Genomic DNA, 23,404 nt, shown 5'->3' on the forward strand with positions numbered 1-23,404 from the left:
TGATACAGTCAAAGTTTCCTTTGTGGAGGTTGTATGGAATACCACCTGTCAATTTTCTAACTTTTACAGTAGCAATTAAATCTATTCTGTAAGACGAATAAGACATCAGAGATGGAGGCTTTAAGAAAACTTTGTTTTCAAATGGCAGGAATTCACATCTGAGAGTTGAGAATTAGATTAGACTAATTCACAGGAAACAAAACAGGTGCTGGCAAGCTACTGAATCCTGAGTTGCTGCATCCATCTTTGTAAAAAAAGAGACTTCAAAGTCCTCAATATGTGAAGTAATTTAAGTAAAGACAATTTAAATCACCAAGAAAAGAAAGCACCTTGAATTAAGTAATTGATTTAAATGTTATTAATGCCTTAAACAAAACCGCTTACTAATTGCTCAACATAATCCTGCCTAATTTTCAAAAGAAATTCAAGGCAGCTAACAAATTCAAACATCACTCAGTATTAAAATACATCTCAGCACCCATTCCTAGCCCAAACCATAAGACCAGAACTAAACTACAGCAATAATTTCCAAGGCAGGCATCAAAACTAAAATATCAGAAACAAATCAGTCCTCCTCCTAAGCATGTTATCCCTCCACACTTTCTACAATCTATCATCTCTTGATAAATTTCCTGCTGCTTCAGTTGTTCATCTTCAGCACATGCATTGACATGATGCATATTGTTTCTTCCAGATCTCTCTCGTGATAAGGTAGACTCAAGTCCATGAAAGCTTATGTCATAATAAATGTGTTAGTTGTTTTTGCTGAAACAGACTCAGAGGGCCCCCTTCTAGAAATTGTTATAACAATTTAGCTTCACCATAAGTACCGCTTTTACATAGTGTTTGAATGTAACTGTAAGCAACAGGGTGGATAAATATGTGGCCACACAGTGTGATGTATTCTGCCTAGGAAATGGGTGAGGGGAACATTGACTAAATAGGCCTCAAGTCACTGCCAGTTTTACAGTTCAGCGACCCTGTGATCACACTGCTCCTGACAACCGATTCCTATTCAGCAAGATGCTGTATGAAGAGGACTTGCATTATCCCTCTCTTAAACTATGGGAAATCTCTGGAGTCTTGAAAAGGAGGAATCAGTGGTACAGGGTTGCTTTCCTTCCCTTAACTCATAAATAGCTAGGGAAGATGTGTCCCTTTTTGGCAAAAGCTACCAGAACTTCCAGTCAACCTACATCCACAAGATACTTTCATAAATCATGGGTTTAATTATATAATTGCTGGCAAAGGTGTGACACATGACTCTATGGGCCATCAAAGCAGGCAAAGGTGTGACACATGACTCTATGGGCCATCAGAGATTGCAACATCAAGGCAGCTAAATTCATCTCAAGTCAGGTAATTTCTAACGAAGATTAAACCTGGAGGGCTGAAATAGCTAGACAGCTGATCCTATTGGCTTTAAATATTTATTTTCATTTATAAAACATTATGTCTCTAATTAAAGAAAAAATAAAGCAAATGTACAATTTAAAAAATCCATACATTCTGACAATAGCTCTCTTAAAGACAGATAACACATAACTCTAGCAAATCCAATTCTAAAAAGCTCAAACAGTCTACACCAGTAAAGGCACAATCAAATCAGGACAGTCCCTTGGGAGGCCATTTATTCCAAAGCCCAAACATTACACATAAAATGGTGTGGAAAGGTGTTGGTTTACTCTGCTTAAAGAATTGTCTAAAAACCTGTATCTGAGAAACCAATCCGATGGAGTGGATGAGCACTTAATTACAGCAAACATTCTTTCACCCCTATTCTAAGGAAGTCAACACTTATGTGATCTATTGAACTGAAGCACAGGAAGAACAAGGTGGTTTGATACTCACAGTATGCCATAATCATGCTCATGGCCAGTTAATTCATTACACAGCTCCTAGAATGCAGATGTGGATCACACACAACACATTTTTTGCATGATTGAGAAACTTCAGACCAACTCAACATTCCCTCAGGAACCTGAAATCAACTATAAGTGAAGATCAAAAAAGTGCCTAGATCTCACCACTTGAACAACTAAGCTAACAACAATACAGCATAAAAACTCCAAAAAGAAACACATGTTCATTTGATTGGAAGACATGGTGAAAAATATCCTGAGCATTTGCTATTTTCTGTAATGCACCACTGTATACAAGTAAAAATGGTGGAGAAACTTACCCTTGAAATGCCAACTATTTGCTCATCCGGAAGCAAACTGATGCGCACAAAGCATGATTCAAAGTTGACATCTTCCTTCTCCATGAGATCTTTGCCCTGTAGCAGTGTAACATGCAAGGTGTTGGAGTTCACATTGTATTCCATATTGACTTCCACCTGTCCCACTGTGAACTCATGGCCAAAGTTATTTCCAATTGAGGAGATGGAACTGAGAGAATCGGTGGAGATTGACTTTTTCAGTGGCCCGTAGGGAGCCAACTCAAGGTCTTTGTGCATCAGCTCCAAAGTGCCCAACTCATTAATGTTTTCAAAGGTGTCATCCATTTTCAGGCTGGGCTTGCGAACAGGAGAGGTCCTTTCTCCTGCCTTTCGGAAGTTGCTCGCAGCTCTCTACAGACAGTAAGCAGAACAGAAAGCTAGTCAGAGCTCAAGATTAACTTTAAACTATTTACTACTGTAAAACATCAGCCTTTTGCAAGCCCCTGAGTTTAATTCCCCACATGCCCTCGTAGTCCCACCATTGATTAAAATTCTGAACTCAAGTGGGAGCTCTTAATCAAATCTGCTATTATGATGGTGCACAGGGGGGGAATGGATGATTGTGGTAACTGATGGATTTCTCAATGCCCTTTACCTTTTGCTTGATCTGAGAATATGTGGTCCCATATTTTTGTTCTAGGTATCTGTAGTCGTAGTTTGGAAATGGAGATGGTGCAGGATAGCTGCCAGACCTCCACAGCTTCCACAGGTTTACTCCAGCTATTGCCAGCAGAACAAGTGCTCCAGTAATATAGATACCTATTTCCCATCCAGGTGGACTTCTTATGACTGGAAAAAGAGAGAGAGTTATCATGGCACATTGAAATCTTACAGAAACATTATAGGAATATTAAGTAAGTGGCCTTCTGTGTGGTATCTTCTGTGATGCTGGGATGAAGGCGCAAATTAAGGTTCTAACCGTTCTTAATTCATAACCACCACCAACCCCACACCAACAGTATACAACATTTCACACAAAACTTCACCACAATGGCTTGACAAAACGGAACACATCTTTCTTTTCAAATCTAAACTATAGTTGCTCTGTACAGCGAACTATCTAAGAAAATATGTGATTGCTTAACATAACAGGATTTTTTATTTACAGCCATTGAAGTAACTCCCCAAATTTAGGAAAATTACAACACTTTGTTTTTATCATCACTCTGCAACTTTCTGTTCATAAGAAAAATCTTTCATTAAATGATTTCACATTATTCAGTTCTTGTTCAATATTTTTGCTGGCTGATCTGTGAATACTACCCATTACTAGTTTATAAAGAAGCATTTTCTTTCTTTCAGCTTTTCAAAATTGATCTATTTTTCCTCTTACCAGTGAGAATAAAAATGTGTTTATTTCTTCATGGTTTCGGAAAACATTTCCCCCCTACATTCTGACTTTTAGCTTTCAAATATTCTGTTTCTATATGTATCCAAGCAGTCTCCTCACCAGACTTGGACTGCAATAATCTTTTCAATGTAGATAGATGGCCCACTGTTCAACCATGCTATGAATTTCATACTGGCACAGAAAATTGCTCCCACCTGATTATGATAAATGGGAACAGCTTTCAAGCAAACACACATTCTACAGTTTGCAGTGATCTACAAGAAGTGGCAATAAGATACACACTTGAACCAACTTAATGCACAACTTCTTCACATACCAAGTATTGTTGTGTTTCTAGAAAGGCAGGTATTCACACAACTGCTTCCAAGAGACCTGACGGCCCATATACTTTCACTAGCTACTACCCAACAGAGAAATTCATTTGAAAAACCTCTAGTAACCAGCTGAGACAATAATATATGGTACTTTGCTTGGAAACAGATGAATCAATGGTCAGGCGTTAATACTGAGCAACAACACGTCTACATTCCCTAGCCTGGTGCCTTCCAAATTTCAACTACAACACCCATCATCCTTGACTATGCTGGTTGGGGCTGTTGTAGTCCAAAACATCTGGAGGACATTAGACTGGGGGTAGGCCACCAATTATTCTCCTCAAGCATCTTCTTTCCACAGACCTTAACTAGAGAACTTACTCTGTGTGCACCTGGTAGTATTGAGCTTCTCATAAATCTCTCACCATCTCACCTAGCTTTGCCCTTAGAATAAGTTCTTATGTTAGAAAGCTACTGGATTGAAGGCAAGGGCTTCATCAAATGATACATGTGAGATGCAGCCCTCAGTATTTGTCTGGATAGCCTCCTGTCTCTGGGGCTGTAAGAGTTTTCTGGATGTTCTGTCCAGAAAATTTCTAAATGGAAGGCACATCACATTATTATTGTTTGAGCAGGGAGACTTTTACCAAGACTGACATCTCCAAACAAAACCCTAGCAGAGTTTGTTCAGCATTCAAGATACTCACCACTGAGTTGGTGCTCAGCAACGTTATTATCCATGGTGACTATCCTGAGTAAGGGCAGTTACCTAGAAGAATACACAAACAGTGAGGAAATCAAGACAATGCTGTATGACACTGAGAGTACCTCAAGACCAGATTTGTTCTATAACTAATTAATGAAAAGCTAATACAAACCCTTTCTTCTGTTTCCACAATGATTGGCACAACAATTGGGAAGGGATCCTGCTGTTTTTAGTCATTTTTTGTTCTTTAGTCTGCCCTCTTGCATTTATTTTAGTTTTACTGGATTGTATTGGGTGCTTTAATTACTTTTATTGTATGCAGTCTAAAAACTTTGGTGTACAGCATCTAATACATGTATGTAGTATTATGACTACTGATACTACTAATAGCAGAAATGACATTACACACTTTGCTACACATATAAAATATTCCTTTGCATTCTGTCATGGGAAGCCCAATCCTCTTAGGCTGCTTTGGCTACAGAGGTGCTACAACTGCTGCAGCATCCTGTGTCCCAGCTTTGGATGAAATGGGGGATTTTAAAAAATAATAATCTGTCATGCAGTTGTTATATGCATATGGAAAGCAAAAAACTGAGAACACTGTTGGTTAATTTTCTTTTTGGTTAATCTGCATCTTGAAGAAAATAATAATAATAATAATAATAATAATAATAATAATAATAATAATAATAATTTTATTACCGTATTTTTAGGGCATCCTTTAGGGCGAAAAATACGGTAATAAAATTATTATTACCGTATTTTTTGCCCTAAAGGACGCAGTGTCCCATAAGGCGCACCTAGTTTTTTGGGGGGGAAATAAAGGGGGGGAAATTATTTTCCCCCCCATGTGCGGGGCTGGGGCGGGGGAAGCCCGAGCTTCCCCCCACCCCAGCCCCCAGAACAGGCAACTTTCCGCAAGCCGCGGGAGCCCAGCGCCAGGCTCCCGCGCCTTGCGGAGAGCTGCGCCAAGCCTAGGCGCGCTGAGCTCAGCGCGCGCAGGCTTCAGCGTGCAGGCAACTCTCCACAAGCCGCGGGAGCCCAGCGCCAGGCTCCCGTGGCTTCCACAGAGCTACCCGAAGCCCCGGCGCGACTGCTCAGCGCGCCGGGGCTTCGGGATAAGAGGCAGCTCTGCGCAAGCTGGGGGAGCCCTCCCGCGGCTTGTGCAGAGCTACCTGAAGCCCCGGCGCGACTGCTCAGCGCGCCGGGGCTTCGGGATAAGAGGCAGCTGTGCGCAAGCCGGGGGAGCCCTCCCGCGGCTTGCGCAGAGCTACCCGAAGCCCCGGCACGACTGCTCAGCACGCCGGGGCTTCGGGATAAGAGGCAGCTCTGCGCAAGCCGGGGGAACCCGGGGGGAACTCCCGCGGGCTCCCAAGGCTTGCGGATAGCTTCCTGAAGCCTGGAGAGGGAGAGGGGTCAGTGCGCACCGACCCCTCTCGCTCTCCAGGCTTCAGCGAAAGCCTGCATTCGCCCCATAGGACGCACACACATTTCCCCTTCATTTTTGGAGGGGGAAAATTGCGTCCTATAGGGCGAAAAATACGGTATTTATTCCCCGCCCATTTGGGTGGGTTTCCCCAGCCACTCTGGGAGGCTTACAGCATATTTAAAAACAAAATAAAAACATCAAGCATTAAAAACCTCCTGATACAGGGCTGCCTTCAGATGTCTTCTAAAATTTGTGTAATTCTCTATCTCCTTAAAATCTGAAGGGAGGGCATTCCACAGGGAGGGCGCTACTACTGAGAAGGCCTTCTGCCTGGTTCCCTGTAACTTCACTTCTTGCAGTGAGGAAACCAGCAGAAGACCCTTGGAGGAGGAGTTTGCTGTCTTGGCTGGACGATGGGGATGGAGAAATCCTCTGTTTAGGCCTGCTGCAATATATCACCATTGTGGCACAGTTGTTCCCGAGAGCTTCTCTTCCCCAAAGGCTTCCTTTACACAGTTAGCCTCATGTTAACCAGCTCCATGCAGCTCAGGCTGATGGTAACCAAATATATTAGCATGAGTAGAATTTTATCTAAAATATGGGGATAACAATACAGTCTCTTTCTGCTGGGCTGTTGTAAGCAAAATTAGCAGCCAACAACCTAATAAGAAGAGGGAAAACCACCATGTATGTTGTTTTAGTTTATTGTTTTTGATACGGATACCAGGTTACTTTGGTGGATGAAGCAGGGACATGGTTTTGATCACCCACCCAGATTTTCTTTTTTTTTGGGGGGGAGGGGGGGACTAGCTGCCACAAGCAGCCAATAACACCAAGGCAGCATCCATCTGGCTGAGTTCCCAATGGCATATGAATTAGGCCTTGGAGTTTGCATTGTAAACTCTTTCAATAACCAGCAGTGTCCCAATGGTCTGCAAGAGAAAACAAGTTTACAGTCTCAGCCAGTGTGCTCAATGTACACTTATGCAAGAAGAGATTCTTCTCTGTCTTTTGGCACTGCATGAGTCACCAGTGCATGGTGTTTTGTGGAAATGCGTTATTAAAACCTGCTTCTCAAGTACATCACCCCGGATTAGAGGTCACTGATTGCTGGAACCTTGCAAAATTACTACACTACAACCTGCCAGTGGAGGAGGTCTGATTTATCTTTCATTCCTGAAGGCTCTTTCTTTGCTTGCTGGGGAGGAATTACTGCATTGTTCCATTCCGTGTCCAGCTGATGAATGGCTCTGTAAGGGTTTGCTTGAGAATTTCCTGCTTACCCTCTATCCATCTGAGCAGGGAATGACCCCATGTTTTTCATCGAGAACCTCCATCAAGATTTTTCATTACAACTCCTAGTGGGTAAGCTGAATATTCAGATGCATGAGGAGCAGGTTGTCCTACAAAGTCTCCCCTAACTCAGCATCTCACGGTCTTTTGAAAAAGACCCCACAATGCAGAAAAGGTGGATTCATGTTTAGTTGTATTTGAGAATCCCCAGATACCGATGAATACCTTAATTTTAAAGCCTATGTCATGGAGTGGCTGGATGCACAGGATTGGTGGGAGGCACCAGCTGGGGAGCCCCCAAAGGAAGACTGCTCAGAGCCAGGGGACTGGTGGTGGGACGACAGTGAATGGTCGGAGGGACAAGAGTGAGAAAGAACAGATTGGGAGGAGGAAGGGTAATACGCAGGGGAGGTAACAGGGTTTAGTGAGCAGGAAGAGTCTGTTTCAGACTCTGAGGCAGAAGAGGGGGCTGGAGAGGTGTGGGGCCAGGAGACAAGAGAGGCAGGATGATGAAGCTGGGTAGTCTCCCTCTCCTGAAAGTCTCCCCCTCCAGCTGCACCCAGTGTTAGGATATTCTGTTCCACCTTACGGAACTGGCATGACTGTTGTGTGTCACATGCCTGTTTACACTCCAGCACAGCTTGATGGGAACTTCCGTTTGTTTATAACTTTTGCTTATGTGCTGTTTGCTTGGACACGAAAGAGAGAAGACATGTTTTCCTTTTGTCCTGATGTATGCTGAATAAACTGCTTGTAAATATGCTCACAATTGCCCCAATTCCTTGGCTACATCCCAACACCCAGCTCTCCTCCCCCTTGGTCTCCTTGGGCATGCAGGGAAATTAAGCAGGTTGAACAGAAATCAGTTTTGTGCAGGCACAGTTTGAGACTGCTTGGGAAAGACCCAGCAGAGAAGTAGCCTTAGTGTGCACTAGGAAGGCGGGGACCTTTAGTCCTCACATCTGCCTCATCAGGGCAAGACCTGCAGAGAAAGGTTGCTGGGACCACTAGGCTGCAGTGCTTCTGTTTCACTTATATTCTGCATGGGCCATATTATCTCTTCCAGGCTCTTCACGCTTCCTCAAGAGCAGACAGTATTATTATACTATATTAGAATACTTTCTGGCTTAGAGCACAGTGCTCTGGCAACTTCCTCTCTCTTCTTGCCTGCCTGCTGCACTCCAGTGGTAAAAGGGCACTGTGGAATATGAAGCCCCTGGTATCGGAGGAGGGAGTCCCACAAGGACAATCTGGCTCAAGGGGTACTGTGTGAGGGGTCTCAGTTCAGGGGTCCCTGGCTTCATGTCAGGCCTTGTGTATGGGGGTCCAGCACTTCCATGGCTTGCACCATTAGGCCTCTTGATCTGGCTGGCTCCTCTGTCTTTGGGTCAGAGTCCTGGTGGTTGTTTGAGATTTGGAAGGCTATTGGAAAAGTTTACAACATTGTCTACCGTCTGTCTGTAGCTCTCTGCTTTTTGTTACTTATGGTTTTACTGAATTGCTGTGTGCCCAGTGATATCTTGGGAAGAATCAGGCTTGGATGCCATCCATCACAGTAGATTCTGAGGACGTACTTAAGCAAAAATATATTCCAAAGTTTTCATCATATTAACTTTACTATTGCCTGCAATTTGTACATCAGCTTTATTTGATGCATTCCATTCACAGATGGAACTCATTTACATTATATTGGACTATTTATTATTTCCATCACATACCGTTTTCATGGATTGTTTATTATTTCTGTTATAGACAAGCTTCATGTTGGTTGTTTAAATTTGTTGAGGCTTAGTTTTGTGATGTGTTGTATTTTCATTAATGCATGGGTCTTTTATGGCTTATTGGCTGCAACTCATATCATATTGTATGACATAATATAATATCACAGGTTTGAGCCCACTGTTGTATTTTTGTTTTATCACCTATTTATCATATTTGTCACTGATTGGTCTGTGATTTGGTCATTTTGCTTGCGGTTTGGATCATGATATCAAGTTGTTGAACTAAGAAAATTGACAGCAGCTTGAATAAAGGATACTTCATGTACAAAACCTGTACCAAAAGGAAAAAGGCATAATGGTTTAACACAGAACAGTGGGGTTATAATAAGGAAGGAAGGAAGTGAAGATACATTGGGGCAGTTTATGTTAGTCCTCACCCAATTTTTTTTTAAAGTAATCAAACTCAAAATGTACATGTGCTTACAACTCAAAAAGCATTGGGCCACATTTAGAAACCATAATCACCTACATTTTTTGCCACAAAACTTTTCATCCTCAGAGTTGTCATAATTCAAATTAATGTATTTTTCTGTGTATAAGACTTAAGTTTTTCCCCTAAAAAATAATGTCAAAAATTAGGGGGCGTCTTATACACGGATACATCTCCCCCCTTTTCTTAAATCTGAGTCCCCCAAAATAGGGGGCATCTTATACATGCGGGCGTCTTATAGACGGAAAAATATGGTACATTACATTGATTCTGCTACAGAATAATATAGAAGTACTGTACTAGTCAAATGGATTACAATGGGCTGACAAGCAAAAGCCAGATTAAGCACACAACAGCAACCTTCACAACACAGCGAGAAAGCAGGTACTTCTCCTTTCACACAGTTAAAGAGGGAGGGTGTATTCTGTTTTAAAGACTCCCTGGCTGCTTAGGTTGCACATTTTCAGGACAGTAACTACGTTTTTCTTAATGGAGCAAGCAGCAATGTACTGTAGGAAAATGGGATGGGTTTTTTAAAAACCCTCCTCCATTCTTTCAGTCCCAAACTGACTTGGGTTCCTGCCCACAGCTCTCCTCCCTTAATTAAGGGATAAAATATATGGTCAATGTATCTCTGTCCCATCTATTTTGGCCCTTAGCAAGGTGGTCTTATAGCTCATTCAATGGAGCCTTTGGCTTCTGCAGGACTTCTGCCATGCTAACGTCTTATCACCAGCACATTTGCCTGTCAACTGGTTACAACCTATTGGGGAACAGGATAATCTAATTTGCACTGGTGATATAAGCCTATGTTTTTTAAGTTTCAAACATGTTTAGACTTTGTTTTTATGCTTCTAGCTTTAATTGGAACCCTTGACATAAAAAATACAAATAAATACCAGCATTTTTATTATTTCAGAGTTCTCCTTCTATAGTTCTGGCAGATCAGCTCTCTGGCCCCTCCCCAACCCCAATTAGGATTTTTAGTTCAGTTTAGCCATTTCTCCCTTCCCTGCCTTGTTCAAATTCAACAACAATCTTACTAACAGTCTTGCTGTTCAGTTTGTACTTGCTATTTCCCCATCACTCGCCTCATTTTCTGTGTACAGATGATCCTGTGTTGGATAATATATGGACAAATAATTTAATATGGAGCTGGCCTTATTGAGAGGTCACTGCAAAATAAATAGATGATGCCAGAGCTGAGGAAAGGACTCCTCCAACTGTTTATTATCGCTACTGCTCAGAGCCTACAGGAACAGTCTCCCAAGGTACATGGGCATTGTATTGCTATGTTTAGCCAGAAATTCATTTCCATGCAATAAATAACGATAAAAAATTGGCGCCCCATGAAATTTGCAAAGGGGAAGGATGAACTGTGCAGGAAATCCCTCTTCTCAGTGTTTACTTTCAGGGGAGAAGAGAGACCCCCCCCCCCCAGCCACACTTTGCTTACAAAAGGAAAGCACTGAAGCCCAGAGAGTGCATGCCAAAGGGTGCTCTCTGAGCCCAGTTTCACCCTTCGGGGTCAAAGGTGAAATGAGAAAAAATACACTGGAGAAAGGAAGGCTCAGGCACCTTCAATGAATCAACCTATGCAGGGAAAGTGACTGCAGCCCATTTCTGTTGACTGAGCACTTCACTTCCCTCAGTCAACACTATTCAATCTCCATTCCTACTCAGAAGATCTTGGGCACTACTCTCCTCTGTCAAGGTTATTCACTAGGGGCAAACAGAAAAGTGGTGGCCAAGGTGGTTGGTTAGTTTTTTGGGGGAGGGAGGGGGTAGAGGGAGAGCCAAGGGGAATTTCAACCCCTCCAGTATTTTCCTGGTCATTTAAAAAGACCCTCTCTTACCTACCTCCATAAGCATTGGGGGGTGGGGTAGAGAATAATGTTGCTCCTCCTGTTTGTTTATTATAAGGCTTTGAAAAGACTCTTCCACTCAATGCACCCCACAGGTGAATATTTAGAATATTTGCACCCCTGCCTCTCAGTCATGATTTTCATGTCCAAGATGGCTTACAATACAGTTAACAAGCTAACTGAAAAGCCACATTTTTAAAACAACTGTTGAATGTGGGAAGGGTCAGCAACTGGAGCAGATTCTGTGTGTGTTGCTCATGCCACTGTACTGCTTTTTGTTTTGTTTTGTTTTTTTAAAAAGGCTAGAGACAGTAGGTAAAATAAAGAGCATTTGAACCAGCATCTTCCTGTCTAATAAAAGCACCCATATCACAGAATCCTCTGCAAAGCCATCTTCACACAGCAGGGACCACAGAACTTGCCTGGTCGCAAGCATGCAGTGAGATGTCGAAACTAGCAGACTGAGGTGGAGAAGCAAAATCGATGGAACAGAATTCCTAATCATATAAAAGCAAAAAACAAAGCAAACCAAAGATCAGTCAAGCAGTTCACAGTTCATTTTGCTTGTGAACAGTAAGGCACCCATATATTTTGAAGAGTAAACAGAAAACAAAACCAGAATAACCATTGCCATTCCTGTTGCCTAAATGAAATATTAAACAATACTATTTTCTTCAAACCCCAACTAGGTTTTTCATAGAAAAGTGTCATTTATGGACTGGTTCACACGTGCATACATATACCGTAACTTTATTCAACTGAAAAGCCTTGGGCTAGATCTATACCACACTAGTTGCACTTAAGTTACCAATGAAATCAATGAGACTTCAGTCATGACTAACTTGTCCCATTGATTTCAATGGGGCCTATATGCAACTAACTTATAATGCAATCCTAACCATGCCTATTCAAAAGTTAAGTCTTATTGAATTCATTGGCGCTTACTTTCAGGTAAGTGGCGTTAGGATTGCAACCAATTGTGTCTGAAGTGAGGTGAAGTGACATGGAAGTTGCATCTCTGCTCTTTGATCTGTGGTAATGCATTCACACATGCAAGGCAAGTAAGCCATAAACTGATAAACATACATCTGCACTGATTTGAAACCTTAAAAAAAACCTACCCAGGAAGTGGGACATTCTTAATAAAGGCAAAACCTGAAGGTAAGAGACATAATCCTAAAAAAACTACAGAAAAAGTCAAGTAGCAAAGATTCTGAGAGTCCAAGGCACTGGGTGATATCTTCCGCTGAAAGCCTTTGTCGCTCTCAGCAGCAGGGAAAACTACTCACCTGCCATGAGCTTTACCATTCACAATTTTAGAGAGTGCTCTTGGTGAGCCCAACTAGCTGAAAAGCTCACTTTGTGTAATCTCAGCACCCTGCACAAATCTAACTGTACGGGAGTCCATAATCTTCAGAGATGAGGGCTTTCAAGGGAGGACAATACCTGGGCCATTTATTGTATTTGGTATTCTGACTTATTCTGTATCTTCTTTAGGATGCTTTTTTTGATTTTGGAGTTGTTTGTAGATTCAGAAACAAACCTTTTAATCACTGGGCACTAAATACACCCCCCAAACATATGATGGATATTTAATTTTGGTGTATAAGAGTAATACGGGGTGTGTGTGGAAGCATTCTTTGACATGTTCTGGGGGTAAGCTTAATTTAATAAGTTATACGTAACACAGCAGGTACAATATGCACACTAGTGCCAGCCTTCCAGGCAAATCATGAGCAATCACTAGAACTGTCCTTGGTACTGAACAGCGTTCCAGCCTGAGCTTGAGCTGTCCAAAAATACTAAAGAAGGATAATGAAGAATTATTCTGATCCACTTACTTGATGAAATAATTAGGTACTGGCCTTTCCAAGAAGACTTTAGGCCAATCCATTATTCATCACCCCAAACTGAAAGTAAGCCTGAAGCTCTATTATACAAAGCCTGAAATGTTGTACAGGCTTTCCTGGGAGTAAGTCTCATATGTTCCAAGTAAATATGCATACGATTGCACTGCATGCCTGGCTGGATGTAACAGCCATCTGCTTACATTCATCTTTGGTTACTCTGACCCATTCCTCCCCTTTCTCTATTGGCTTGTTATCCATACTTTTCTCTTTTCTAGTATTGGAAGCTCCTTGAGACAGGGATCTGTCTTTTGCTAATTTTACTCAGCAAAATGCAACATTGCTCTTCAACCACAATGGTAAGCAAAAGGCAAGAATCGAGTTTATAAATGTAATTATGCAAACTATTCCCCCAACTGCAAGATTGTGTACTTTGAGATTCCAATCCCAAATGGCCTGACAACTCTGCACTGCCACAGAATGGTTACAAGATGAGCCTGAGACATGATTCATTCTGCAAAATAAATAACGGCAGTGAGTAAACACCAGCAAGAGAATGACCCAAAAAAATTCTTGTCATTTGTAACCCGAGTAGGGTTGGCATCTGGGAGGGTTTTCAGCTACACTTCAACGCAAGACAACAGGCAATTTAAAAAATGTTGCACTTAATTAGATTTATAGTCTGGCCAGGCTCAAAAGATAAGTGCTTTTGTTCTCTTTCATCCTAAAAAAAAAAGCTCATAACCATACTTCTGGAAAACAGATAGGAAACATTCCTAAAGAAATTTCCTCAAATGAGGCTGAGAAGAAATGCAGATTTCCCAAATCCAACACCCTCATCATTTGAGACATATAGAGGTCGGGTAAGAGAGCAAGACAAGGTGGATGTACCCAAGGACTGTCAAAAAACCTTTTCTCTGGTCACAACATTGACAGAAGACACAGGGCAGCCAAGTCATGCAGCTCTTGAAGTCCCTGTGTTGCTGGGATTTACTGTGTGTGTGTGGTGCAATGACCCTTAAGGTGTCAGTGCAGTAATTCAGATCTATGCAACATGCCCAAAATGCTTGGGGAAATTATTCCCATTCTAGTGCTACTAGCCTGCTATGAGGACAAAAGCCTTCAAGTCTCTATTCAGAGTACCCGGGATGAAAACAAAACTGAAAAAGATTAGCATAAATTCACATTACGATGTGGAAAGGACAGAGAGGGACCTGGAGGAAATTTCAACCTTCTATGCTTTCGTTTCCACTAAACAGCTGCTTGCATTTCCAAGTTTATCTTTGCAGCCCTATTCTTTGAAACAGATGCAAAGGGGGTCAGACTTTTCAAAAGGACTAAAGTTTGGAGGAGGACAGATTTTCAGTCAGTGAGGAAAAGGCTAGTATAGCACCTTGAACATTTTAAAGGCCTATGCTTGTCTACATCTCTGCTGCATACCTCAAATCCACATTTTTAGTCAGCTTCATGGGCTAAGCTAACTTTTTTCTGCGTTCACTTGGGGGTAATCTCTGGGAGGGTGGGAATGCTGAGTGTGGGTGGGATCAGAGTCAAAAATAGGCACAGCCGTCCTTTCTCTCTCTTTCTGCAACCCCCCTCTACTTCCCTGGGGGAGGACAGATCCCTCTTGCCAGAGGTATGACATGATCACTTACTTGAAGAGCTTTTAAAATTAGGCCAATGGCTGCACATAATTATGTTTGGGTCCATGAGCAGCCCATCCCACTCAACAGTTAAGGGGTAGAGCACAGGCGTTGCATGCTGAACACTCTAGTTTCAACGCTGAGCATTTCAAGTTAAAGGGATCTTCAAGATCTCAAGATTGTTCACAGCCCTTTGCGCCAAGGTTTAGCATTGTATCCAACTAAATCTTACTCAGAGTAGACCCACTGAAATTAATGGGGCTGTGAACCTTATGGGGCCTTGGTCCAGTATACCTCTACCACCATTGTTCTGCTCGGACACTGAGGTCCAGTTCCGAGGGCCTTCTGGCAGCTCCCTCACTGCGAAAAGCCAAGTGACAGGGAACCATTAAGAGGGCCTTCTCGGTAGTGGCACCCGCCCTGTGGAACGCCCTCCCACCAGATGTCAAAGAGAACAACAACTACCAGACTTTTAGAAGACACCTGAAGGCAGCCCTGTTTAGGGAAGCTTTTAATGTTTGTCAGATTACTGTATTTTAATATTTTGTTGGAAGCCGCCCAGAATGGCTGGGGAAACCCAGCCAGATGGGCGGGGTATAAATTATTATTATTATTATTATTATTATTATTATTATTATTATTATTCCTGCCAGAGGACTTTCACTCCCCTGCAGAGATCATGGAGTTGCCACAGAAGTACATAACCTGGAGCAAGATTATTTAATACTTCCAATGTGTGTCACCAGTAGTTTCACCAAGGCACCGGTGGAGTCACAGAAGGCTGATGAAAATCTAATGAAGACAAAGGTGATTGGAGACAGATTCTCATTAGTTTTCTTTATGAGCTGCTACAGACGGGAGAGTGGTGACAGGCAGGGCTAAACGAAGCCAAGGAAATTACATTCCGTTTGCACAAAAGAAATAATATTGCAAAATGGGATGGCAAGAATAAACAATCATAGGAAGAACAAAGACTTCCTGGAACAAAGGAGCAGCTGAGGAAATGAGAAGGACAGCCTTGATCAAAACATACATTAATCAGCAGATTAATCAACTTCTCAACAGGAACAAATCAATGGAGGTAAATCTTAATTGGCGGGCTGAGATGGAAGGCCAGTGCTGGATCATATTGTTAAGGTGTTCTGACTCTGCTATGTTGTTATAACAAGAAATGAAAAGAAAACTGAACAGCATTTCCTTCTAGCAATATGTGTTCACTTTGTTTAATTAAATTGTTAACTTAACTCAAGACATATTATTCAATATCCTCCCCCCTAAAAAAGAAAATCCCTGTACTGAGGACTGATCTATGGAAGGAATCTTCCACATTTTAAATAGAAAAAAGGCCTAACACCAGGGCACCTTATGGACTAATATACCTCCTACTCCCAATACTGAAAGTTTTCTTCCATGCCCTGCTGCCAACTAAGGCTTGGTGACTGGGCATGTGTGATACCACTAAACCCTCAGCTGAGCAGAGGTTTCAATCAGCTCTCTGCAAGGATTTGCTTTGCCAACGTGTTCTCTGCAGGGAACATGCTGGTGAAGCATCACCCAACAGGATTGAGTGCTCTGCCTCTTACTGGATGTTGAAACCCAGCTGTAATATAGGTTTATCTTTTTAGAGTCATCCAGGAAAACATTTTACAGTGGCTATAAACTTGTTAGAGGGAGACTCTTTACTCACTTATATTGGCCTGTAGCTTCATTGACTTTGCAACTGTTAACTCCTGATCTACAGTGAAAGAGGACTGGAAATTGTTGTTTTACTAAAGGAAGATGCTGAGGGTTTCCTTTGCCCTCCAGCATGATGATCTTCTTGTTCCTCCTCTTTCCTTGTAGCAGTAGACAGTCTGACTTAATGACAGACATCCTCCTTAGCCTGTAGAAGCAAGTCCTTCCCTGGCTGCTGCCCTAGAGCTGGAACTACTGCAGAGTTTGTGCAAGGCTTTGAGCAGACAGAAGGGGGGATATGTGGGTGGAAGTACCTCAGCTTCTGACCAGCTCAAGTGAGGGCAGATGTGCTTCTCTGACATCCTCCCCTCTGCTCAGAGCCTCTTATGCACCTTCTAATTCAAGGGGGTGAGACATCCAGACCAATCGTGGCCTGAAAGGCAGGGGTGCAATGGTGCAATATGACCCATGAGGCCATTTCCCTCAAAACATGCTCACCTAACCCATCAGCTGATGTCAAAAAACAAACAAACATTGCACAAGTATGTTTGCAAGGAAACTGGATGTGGATCAAATCATGTCCATGTGCTTGGTGCCACCTGAAGTTAGCCACCCATGATTTGGAGGCAATTGAGTATTTTATAGAACAGGGGTATTCTACTCAATGTGAAGAGCTAGACTAGTTGACCCCTCAGGGGTTTCATATCACTCATGGGACGGGGAAACTTTTTCAGCCCGAGGGCCACTTTCCCTTCTGGGCAACCTTCTGAGGGCCACATGCCCACCGGCCAGAGGCAAAGGTGAGAAGAGCAACAAACGTAATCCTTACCTTTATACAGTGGGCTAGTTTCTACACACAATCACACACCCTTCTCTCCTCCACTCAGAAGAGCAAGAAACATAAGAGTTCAAAGGCACATGCCAGCTAGGCAAAAACACAGGTGGTGTGAAGCAATAGCCAGTGGAGGGTGCAGCCTCTAGAAAGTTCCAAGGGCCAGGCGAAGAGGCATGGAGGGCCACATTAAGCCCCCAACTCTGAAGATCCCCACTCCTGTTTAGCCCAAGGTGCTATGAGAAACCTGTTTTGAATGTCAAAATTCAACTTTAACACATTGTGAAAATGAAAGAGTTCTCTGAAGCAGGTACAATGGAAACTTCTCTCACCATGAGGGAAACCACGCTAACTCATTGTGGGGAATCTATAGCCTTCCAGATTTTGGTGGGCCAACATCTGAGACTATTTGCCATGCTGGCTAGGGATTATGGGAAATGGAATCCAACATCTGGAAGGCCACAAGTTCCTGTCACAGACATTGGGTTTTGGGGAGGAGAGCTTCCAGATCTGGCAGCATACTTTCATCCTACCACTGGTGAAGAGAACACAAACCTGCTATGTAACAAGCAGCAAAATTGTGGCGGAGAAAGCTGCAATTCCTCAAAAGCCACTTCAAGGTAAGTTTTCCTACATGGCTAAGAAAAGCCAAACCTAGCGGAATCCCACATCTTAAATCAGCAACACAGAAGAATTATTGGCCTAATATACTGAAGGCTAGTCTCTCTGATTAAAGTTTTTTTAAAAAAACAACTTAGACCTACATGTGTTCCCAGCTTCTACTGCTTTATAAAGCAACAAATCTAAAAGGAGATGACCTTCATGCATTAGTGTATGAAAATCCAACTGAGTTCCAATGGTGGAAATCTTTCTCTCACATACCCTTGCATGCATATACCTCCACTTACAATATACTCACATGCAACCTCTTCCACTGGCAGGAATCTGAACAAAAAGCCATTTTCTGAACTAATGTCCCGAATACAAGTTGTCTTTGCAAAAATGGATTCTCAATTATACAGGACGGCATGAGATTTCAGACCCAAATGCAATTCCTTTACCCTTTGATAACCAGAAATATTGGTGTGTTTTAATCCAATATGATCAACTGACAGTGAAAGCTATAGAAAACAGTTGGCTATAGAACTTGCAGTCTTATTTATGGCAAGTGAGGTGAAATGTAGATTCCATGTGAGGCTCTGTAGGTGGGAGGGAACAATTGAATGCAGCCTCAAAGGGAGGCTGAAATGCAGAGACTCACTAGAAGCGTGTCCTCTCTTCCACAGCTAAGGACAATTGCGATTATTACCACTGTTGTATTTATAATCTATATAGCAGATTATCGCTTGCTGCTGATGGCAAGTAAGGTATAGTTGAGAAACTGGAAAATAGTTGGTAGTTTTTTCTTTCAGAAATGACTTTAAGCAGGAGCGTGGTCTAGTAGCTTTTGAGGGTATTTTTTGGATGCTTTATAGCATCAAATAGGGTGTTAAGCATTGCAATGTATTTCTTAGGAAGACAGTTCTTAAATGTTTTTCACTTGTATGAAGTACGATCTTATGTTTACTCAAAATAAGCCCCAGTGTTCAATGGAGTTTACATTATTTACAGTACTAAATAAATAAATAAATAAATAAATAAATAAATAAATAAATAAATAAATAACTGGGGAGTATTGTGTTTGTTATTATGGTATGTATTTTGTGTTTTTATATTGTAAACTGCCCTATGATCCTTGGATGAAGGGTGGTATAGAAATTTAATAAATAAATAAAATACACCCAGGCAACTTTGCACTGGATTGAAACTCCTAAACAGGGACAAAGGCATTTTACTAACCCAAATCAATCCCATTGTTGGGGTGCCTCGGGGTAGTAAAATGTCCCAAAGCAAAATCAATGTGTGTGATTTTAAAAAGGGCACTTAAATCTGCATTCCTAGATCCTTTTTGGTTTGAATAGACCCTTTAATACATTTTTAGTCCATTTTCCCTTTACTGGGATAAAACAGCACCCCTAAATGCAAAATGTAATTGCTCAGCATCCAAAAAACGAAGATCGTGACCACTGGTCCCATCACCTCCTGGCAAATAGAAGGGGAAGAAATGGAGGCAGTGAGAGATTTTACTTTCTTGGGCTCCATGATCACTGCAGATGGTGACAGCAGCCACAAAATTAAAATATGCCTGCTTCTTGGGAGAAAGGCGATGGCAAACCAAGACAGCATCTTAAAAAGCAGAAACATCACCTTGCCGACAAACGTCCATATAGTTAAAGCGATGGTTTTCCCAGTAGTGATGTATGGAAGTGAGAGCTGGACCATAAAGAAGGCTGATCACCGAAGAATTGATGCTTTTGAATTATGGTGCTGGAGGAGACTCTTGAGAGTCCCATGGACTGCAAGAAGATCAAACCTATCCATTCTTAAGGAAATCAGCCCTGAGTGCTCACGGGAAGGACAGATCCTGATGTTGGGAAAGATTGAGGGCACAAGGAGAAGGGGACAACAGAGGATGAGATGGTTGGACAGTGTTCTCGAAGCTACCAACATGAGTTTGACCAAACTGCGGGAGGCAGTGGAAGACAGGAGTGCCTGGCGTGCTCTGGTCCATGGGGTCACGAAGATTCAGACACGACTAAACAACAATTGCTTTCTTTAGGATATTTAATGCCCCGGGTTCATTTGTTTTCAGAAAGAAAACTCAATACTGTTCCTTATTCCAGATATCTGAAATTTTTTTAGCTCCAATTCTCTACATTAGATGGGCACCCCCTCTGCAACTTTTGAGTTTATTTGGGGGGGGATTTATGTCCCAGGAGCATTTTGATTACAGAAAGACAAGTGCAAATGGTAAATTTCCAGCGGCTACTAGCATTTGGGGCCATTATTAACTACTGTGGGTGTGGCAATGTCATGAGATGTAGATGGGGTAACAATATCTCCCACCATCCCTGACTATTAACCATGTTGGCTGGGGATGATGCGAGTGGAGTTCAACACCATAAGGAGCACCACAGTTTGCTGGTCAATAATATCGGACCTAAAGGACTATGTGTAACAAGGACTACTGTTGTGTGAATTCTGCACTGGGGTAGGATATTGTCCAACATTTGTCTGAGAAGGTTGGTTTTCTATGGAAAGGTTGAGTGTGTCATTACCATTCTCATCAAAGGTATGTTACACTGCAATAAATTTTAATTTCTGGCATCTTTCGGTGAAGCGGGAAAATTAGCATGACGCCACTTTGGTGACCGTACCTGATCCTGACCGTGTGTTGTATTATTTAACACTAGTGTGTGCATTATTATAAAGCCAGTATTACGGCAATGGACAAAGTTTTTTACTTGGACCAGGGAGAACCTAGTTAAGAAACCACTGTTCAGCAATGCAGTTCTCTGGTGACCTTGGGCTAAGCAGTATTTCTCACTTCCACAGGCTTATTAGCAGGGTGAGAAGAGAAAACTTTGTGCCTGCTACTTGCCCTAATAACCTAGCAAGAAGTATGGAATACCAGTTGGGGGGCGGGAATTAAATATTACACTGTTATGGATAAATTGCAAGCCACACTGAAGGCTTGCCAAAAAGGAGGGCTCTAAAATAAATCCTATCCCAACAGAAAATTGTAACGGAGCTTATGGAAGGGAATCCCCTTCCTCCTCTTTAAAGATATTTTGTAGAATTTCTTTTTTTAAGTGACTGTCACCTTCTACCTAACAGCTTTTCTGAAATTGTCATCACCAAAGGCTCTTTATTTACATGTGAGCAAAGAATTCCTCATACAAAGCAATCCATTATTCATGCCATATTACACAGCCTATCTTCTACGACACATGCACTTTTCTTCGGAAGGTAAGAAATAAAACTAAAGCACTCCAGATGTCCCTACGGTGTGTGCGCATGTGCATGCACACATACATGAGAGACAGATGTATGAAATGACAGCTTTAATCAGAACATAGGGACAACAGTGGTGAAAGTATCTAAAGCCTAACTCTCTTAATAAAGCAATCTTGTAGCTCCGTTCTTCAAAGGCCAAGTGGAGGCAAGACAGTTTGGTTACAGTCATCATAGCCTGTCAGTCATCCTCTCTTCAATCATCCCCATGTCAAAGGTATCTTTGGAGGCTTGCAAGTGAGCACCACATTTTTTGCTCTTGCCACCAACCATGTGAAGAAAGAAACGAACGTACATTAAGAGATAATCACTGGCAGGTCACCCTGAACTAGATCACAAAGCTTTGCAAGCTCTCAACAGTGGTCCCAGCCAGGAGGTGAAAACTTCCAGGAACATCTACACACACACACACACACACACACACACACACACACACAAATAAATGAACTGCAATAACAGAAAGCTTTCCTGGGTTCAGAGTGCTTGAATAGACTAAAGCATCGGATGTGAAACACAAAGCCACCCACTTAGAAACTGAACTGGAGATTCATTTGTAAGGAACACAATTAATTCAGGTCACAATGTTGAGATCTGCTTTTGTGGGGGTCTCCCCTCCCGCCCCCAGCCATTCTTTTAATAGAGATGCTCGTGTTCTTTTTTAGACTAGGTCTCGTCTTACCCTTGATGCATTTCCCTCCCACGCCTAGACTCTTTCTAAGCAGCTCTGCTCCTCCTGAATACACTTTGGCAGCCCAGCCTCAGTTTTTGCGCCCATTGTTTCCACTGCCATTATTCCGATTTCCCAATCCCATCCCTTTCCATCCAGCAGCTCCCCGTAACCCTAGACTTAATGGCTGGCCGAAAAGCATCTTCCTAGGATAAACTGGAGTTTCCCGGACAGTTCTCCCTTCTTGAAACCCACGACGGCTCCACGCCGCAGGAAGGCACGCTCAACCAAACAGCCCCGGGGCTACGCACAGGCAACCGAGGCGCAAACTTTGCAAAGATGCCTGGTGACTTTCGTCCCTCTCGTTCTCCGGGATCGGACCACGGATCAAGGCCGCCACGATGCCAGTCTGCAGCACAGCCCCGCTGATCGCATTGAGCGAGCGAGGTTTGCTAGGGATCAAACTAAGGCGCTCCGTTCGGTGCAGAAAAACACCATGCCTCGTTGCATTGTGCCCGCACAGAGACACAAAACTGAGCCTCCTGCCGAGAAAACTGCCTGCTGCGTTTGCCATTCTCTCCCGACAAACCACAGTTCCCGCCCGGGCTTACTTCCCAAACGCTGCCGAGCGCTTTGTGTGCAGCAGCAGCAGCGGCGCCACTTACCTCGCCCGGAGTTTGGTGCAGCACTAATGACCTGCAAACTCTGCAGCTCGGCTCGGGCTCCTCAGCAGCAGCGCATCACCAGCATGCTCTCGCTCCTTTCTTTCTGCCCCGGCGGCCTGAGATGAGAGGCAAAGGAATCAATTCTTCTTGCTGAGCTTCTTTCAAGGAGGAGCGGCGGCGGCGCCAGCAGCCTGAGTCACCCCCGCCCTCCCCTCTCGTTCTCCAGCTGGAAAAAAAGAAGCCGGTGGCTTCTTTCCAAAAGAGATTGAGCCGAGGGTTGGAATTTGGGCGGGAGAGCTCCCTTCCCGCAAGGCGGGAGCTAAGCGAGCGGCGGCAGGATTCACCGAAGCCCGCTGCTCGCCTGACTGCGGGAGCGCCAAGCACCCCTGCAATGCCTGGAGAGGTCGCTCAGCGCGCGCGCACACACCCCTCTCGCGCCCTCTCCTTCGGGAGACAAATCCACGGGGTCAGAGAGGGAAGGAAAGAGAGCGGGGACGAGCAACCCAAGGAAACGCCGGCGCTGGCCGGCCCTCCCGCAGCAAAGAGCCCCACCCCAGCCCCGGTAGAGAAGGGCTTGGCCCAGGCGGAGGCGGCCCCCAGCAAGGGCACGCCAGGGATGCTCTGGCTGGCGCCGCGCCAAAGCACATGTGCCTCCTCCGAGGCTTAGCTGCAGAGGCTGCGAAGTGGGCGACGGGGAGGGCCTTTCTTGCCCCTTCACCAACCGGGCAGTGCTCAGTTCCAAGGTCACTTCTGGAAGGCGGGCGAAGAGGGGCAGGTCTCGGGGGGCCC

The 23,404-nt window shown here is 43.4% G+C and overlaps 1 protein-coding gene across 1 annotated transcript in view; it reads right to left on the reverse strand.

The window, feature by feature from the left end:
• SYT12 (synaptotagmin 12) overlaps positions 1-22,720 on the reverse strand; it is a 54,215-nt gene extending 31,495 nt beyond the window's left edge. The window contains exons 1-4 of the mRNA XM_028736120.2: positions 22,616-22,720; positions 4,594-4,655; positions 2,817-3,010; positions 2,183-2,572 (exon numbers count right to left, since the gene is read on the reverse strand). Of these exons, the coding sequence (XP_028591953.2) occupies positions 2,183-2,572; positions 2,817-3,010; positions 4,594-4,627 (618 nt within the window). The 5' untranslated portion in view covers positions 4,628-4,655; positions 22,616-22,720. The remainder of the gene's footprint in view (positions 1-2,182; positions 2,573-2,816; positions 3,011-4,593; positions 4,656-22,615) is intronic.
• Positions 22,721-23,404: the final 684 nt, after the last annotated feature.

The sequence above is a fragment of the Podarcis muralis genome, chromosome 1 (assembly GCF_964188315.1).
Source record: "Podarcis muralis chromosome 1, rPodMur119.hap1.1, whole genome shotgun sequence".
In the NCBI taxonomy this organism is placed as follows: Eukaryota; Metazoa; Chordata; class Lepidosauria; order Squamata; family Lacertidae; genus Podarcis; species Podarcis muralis.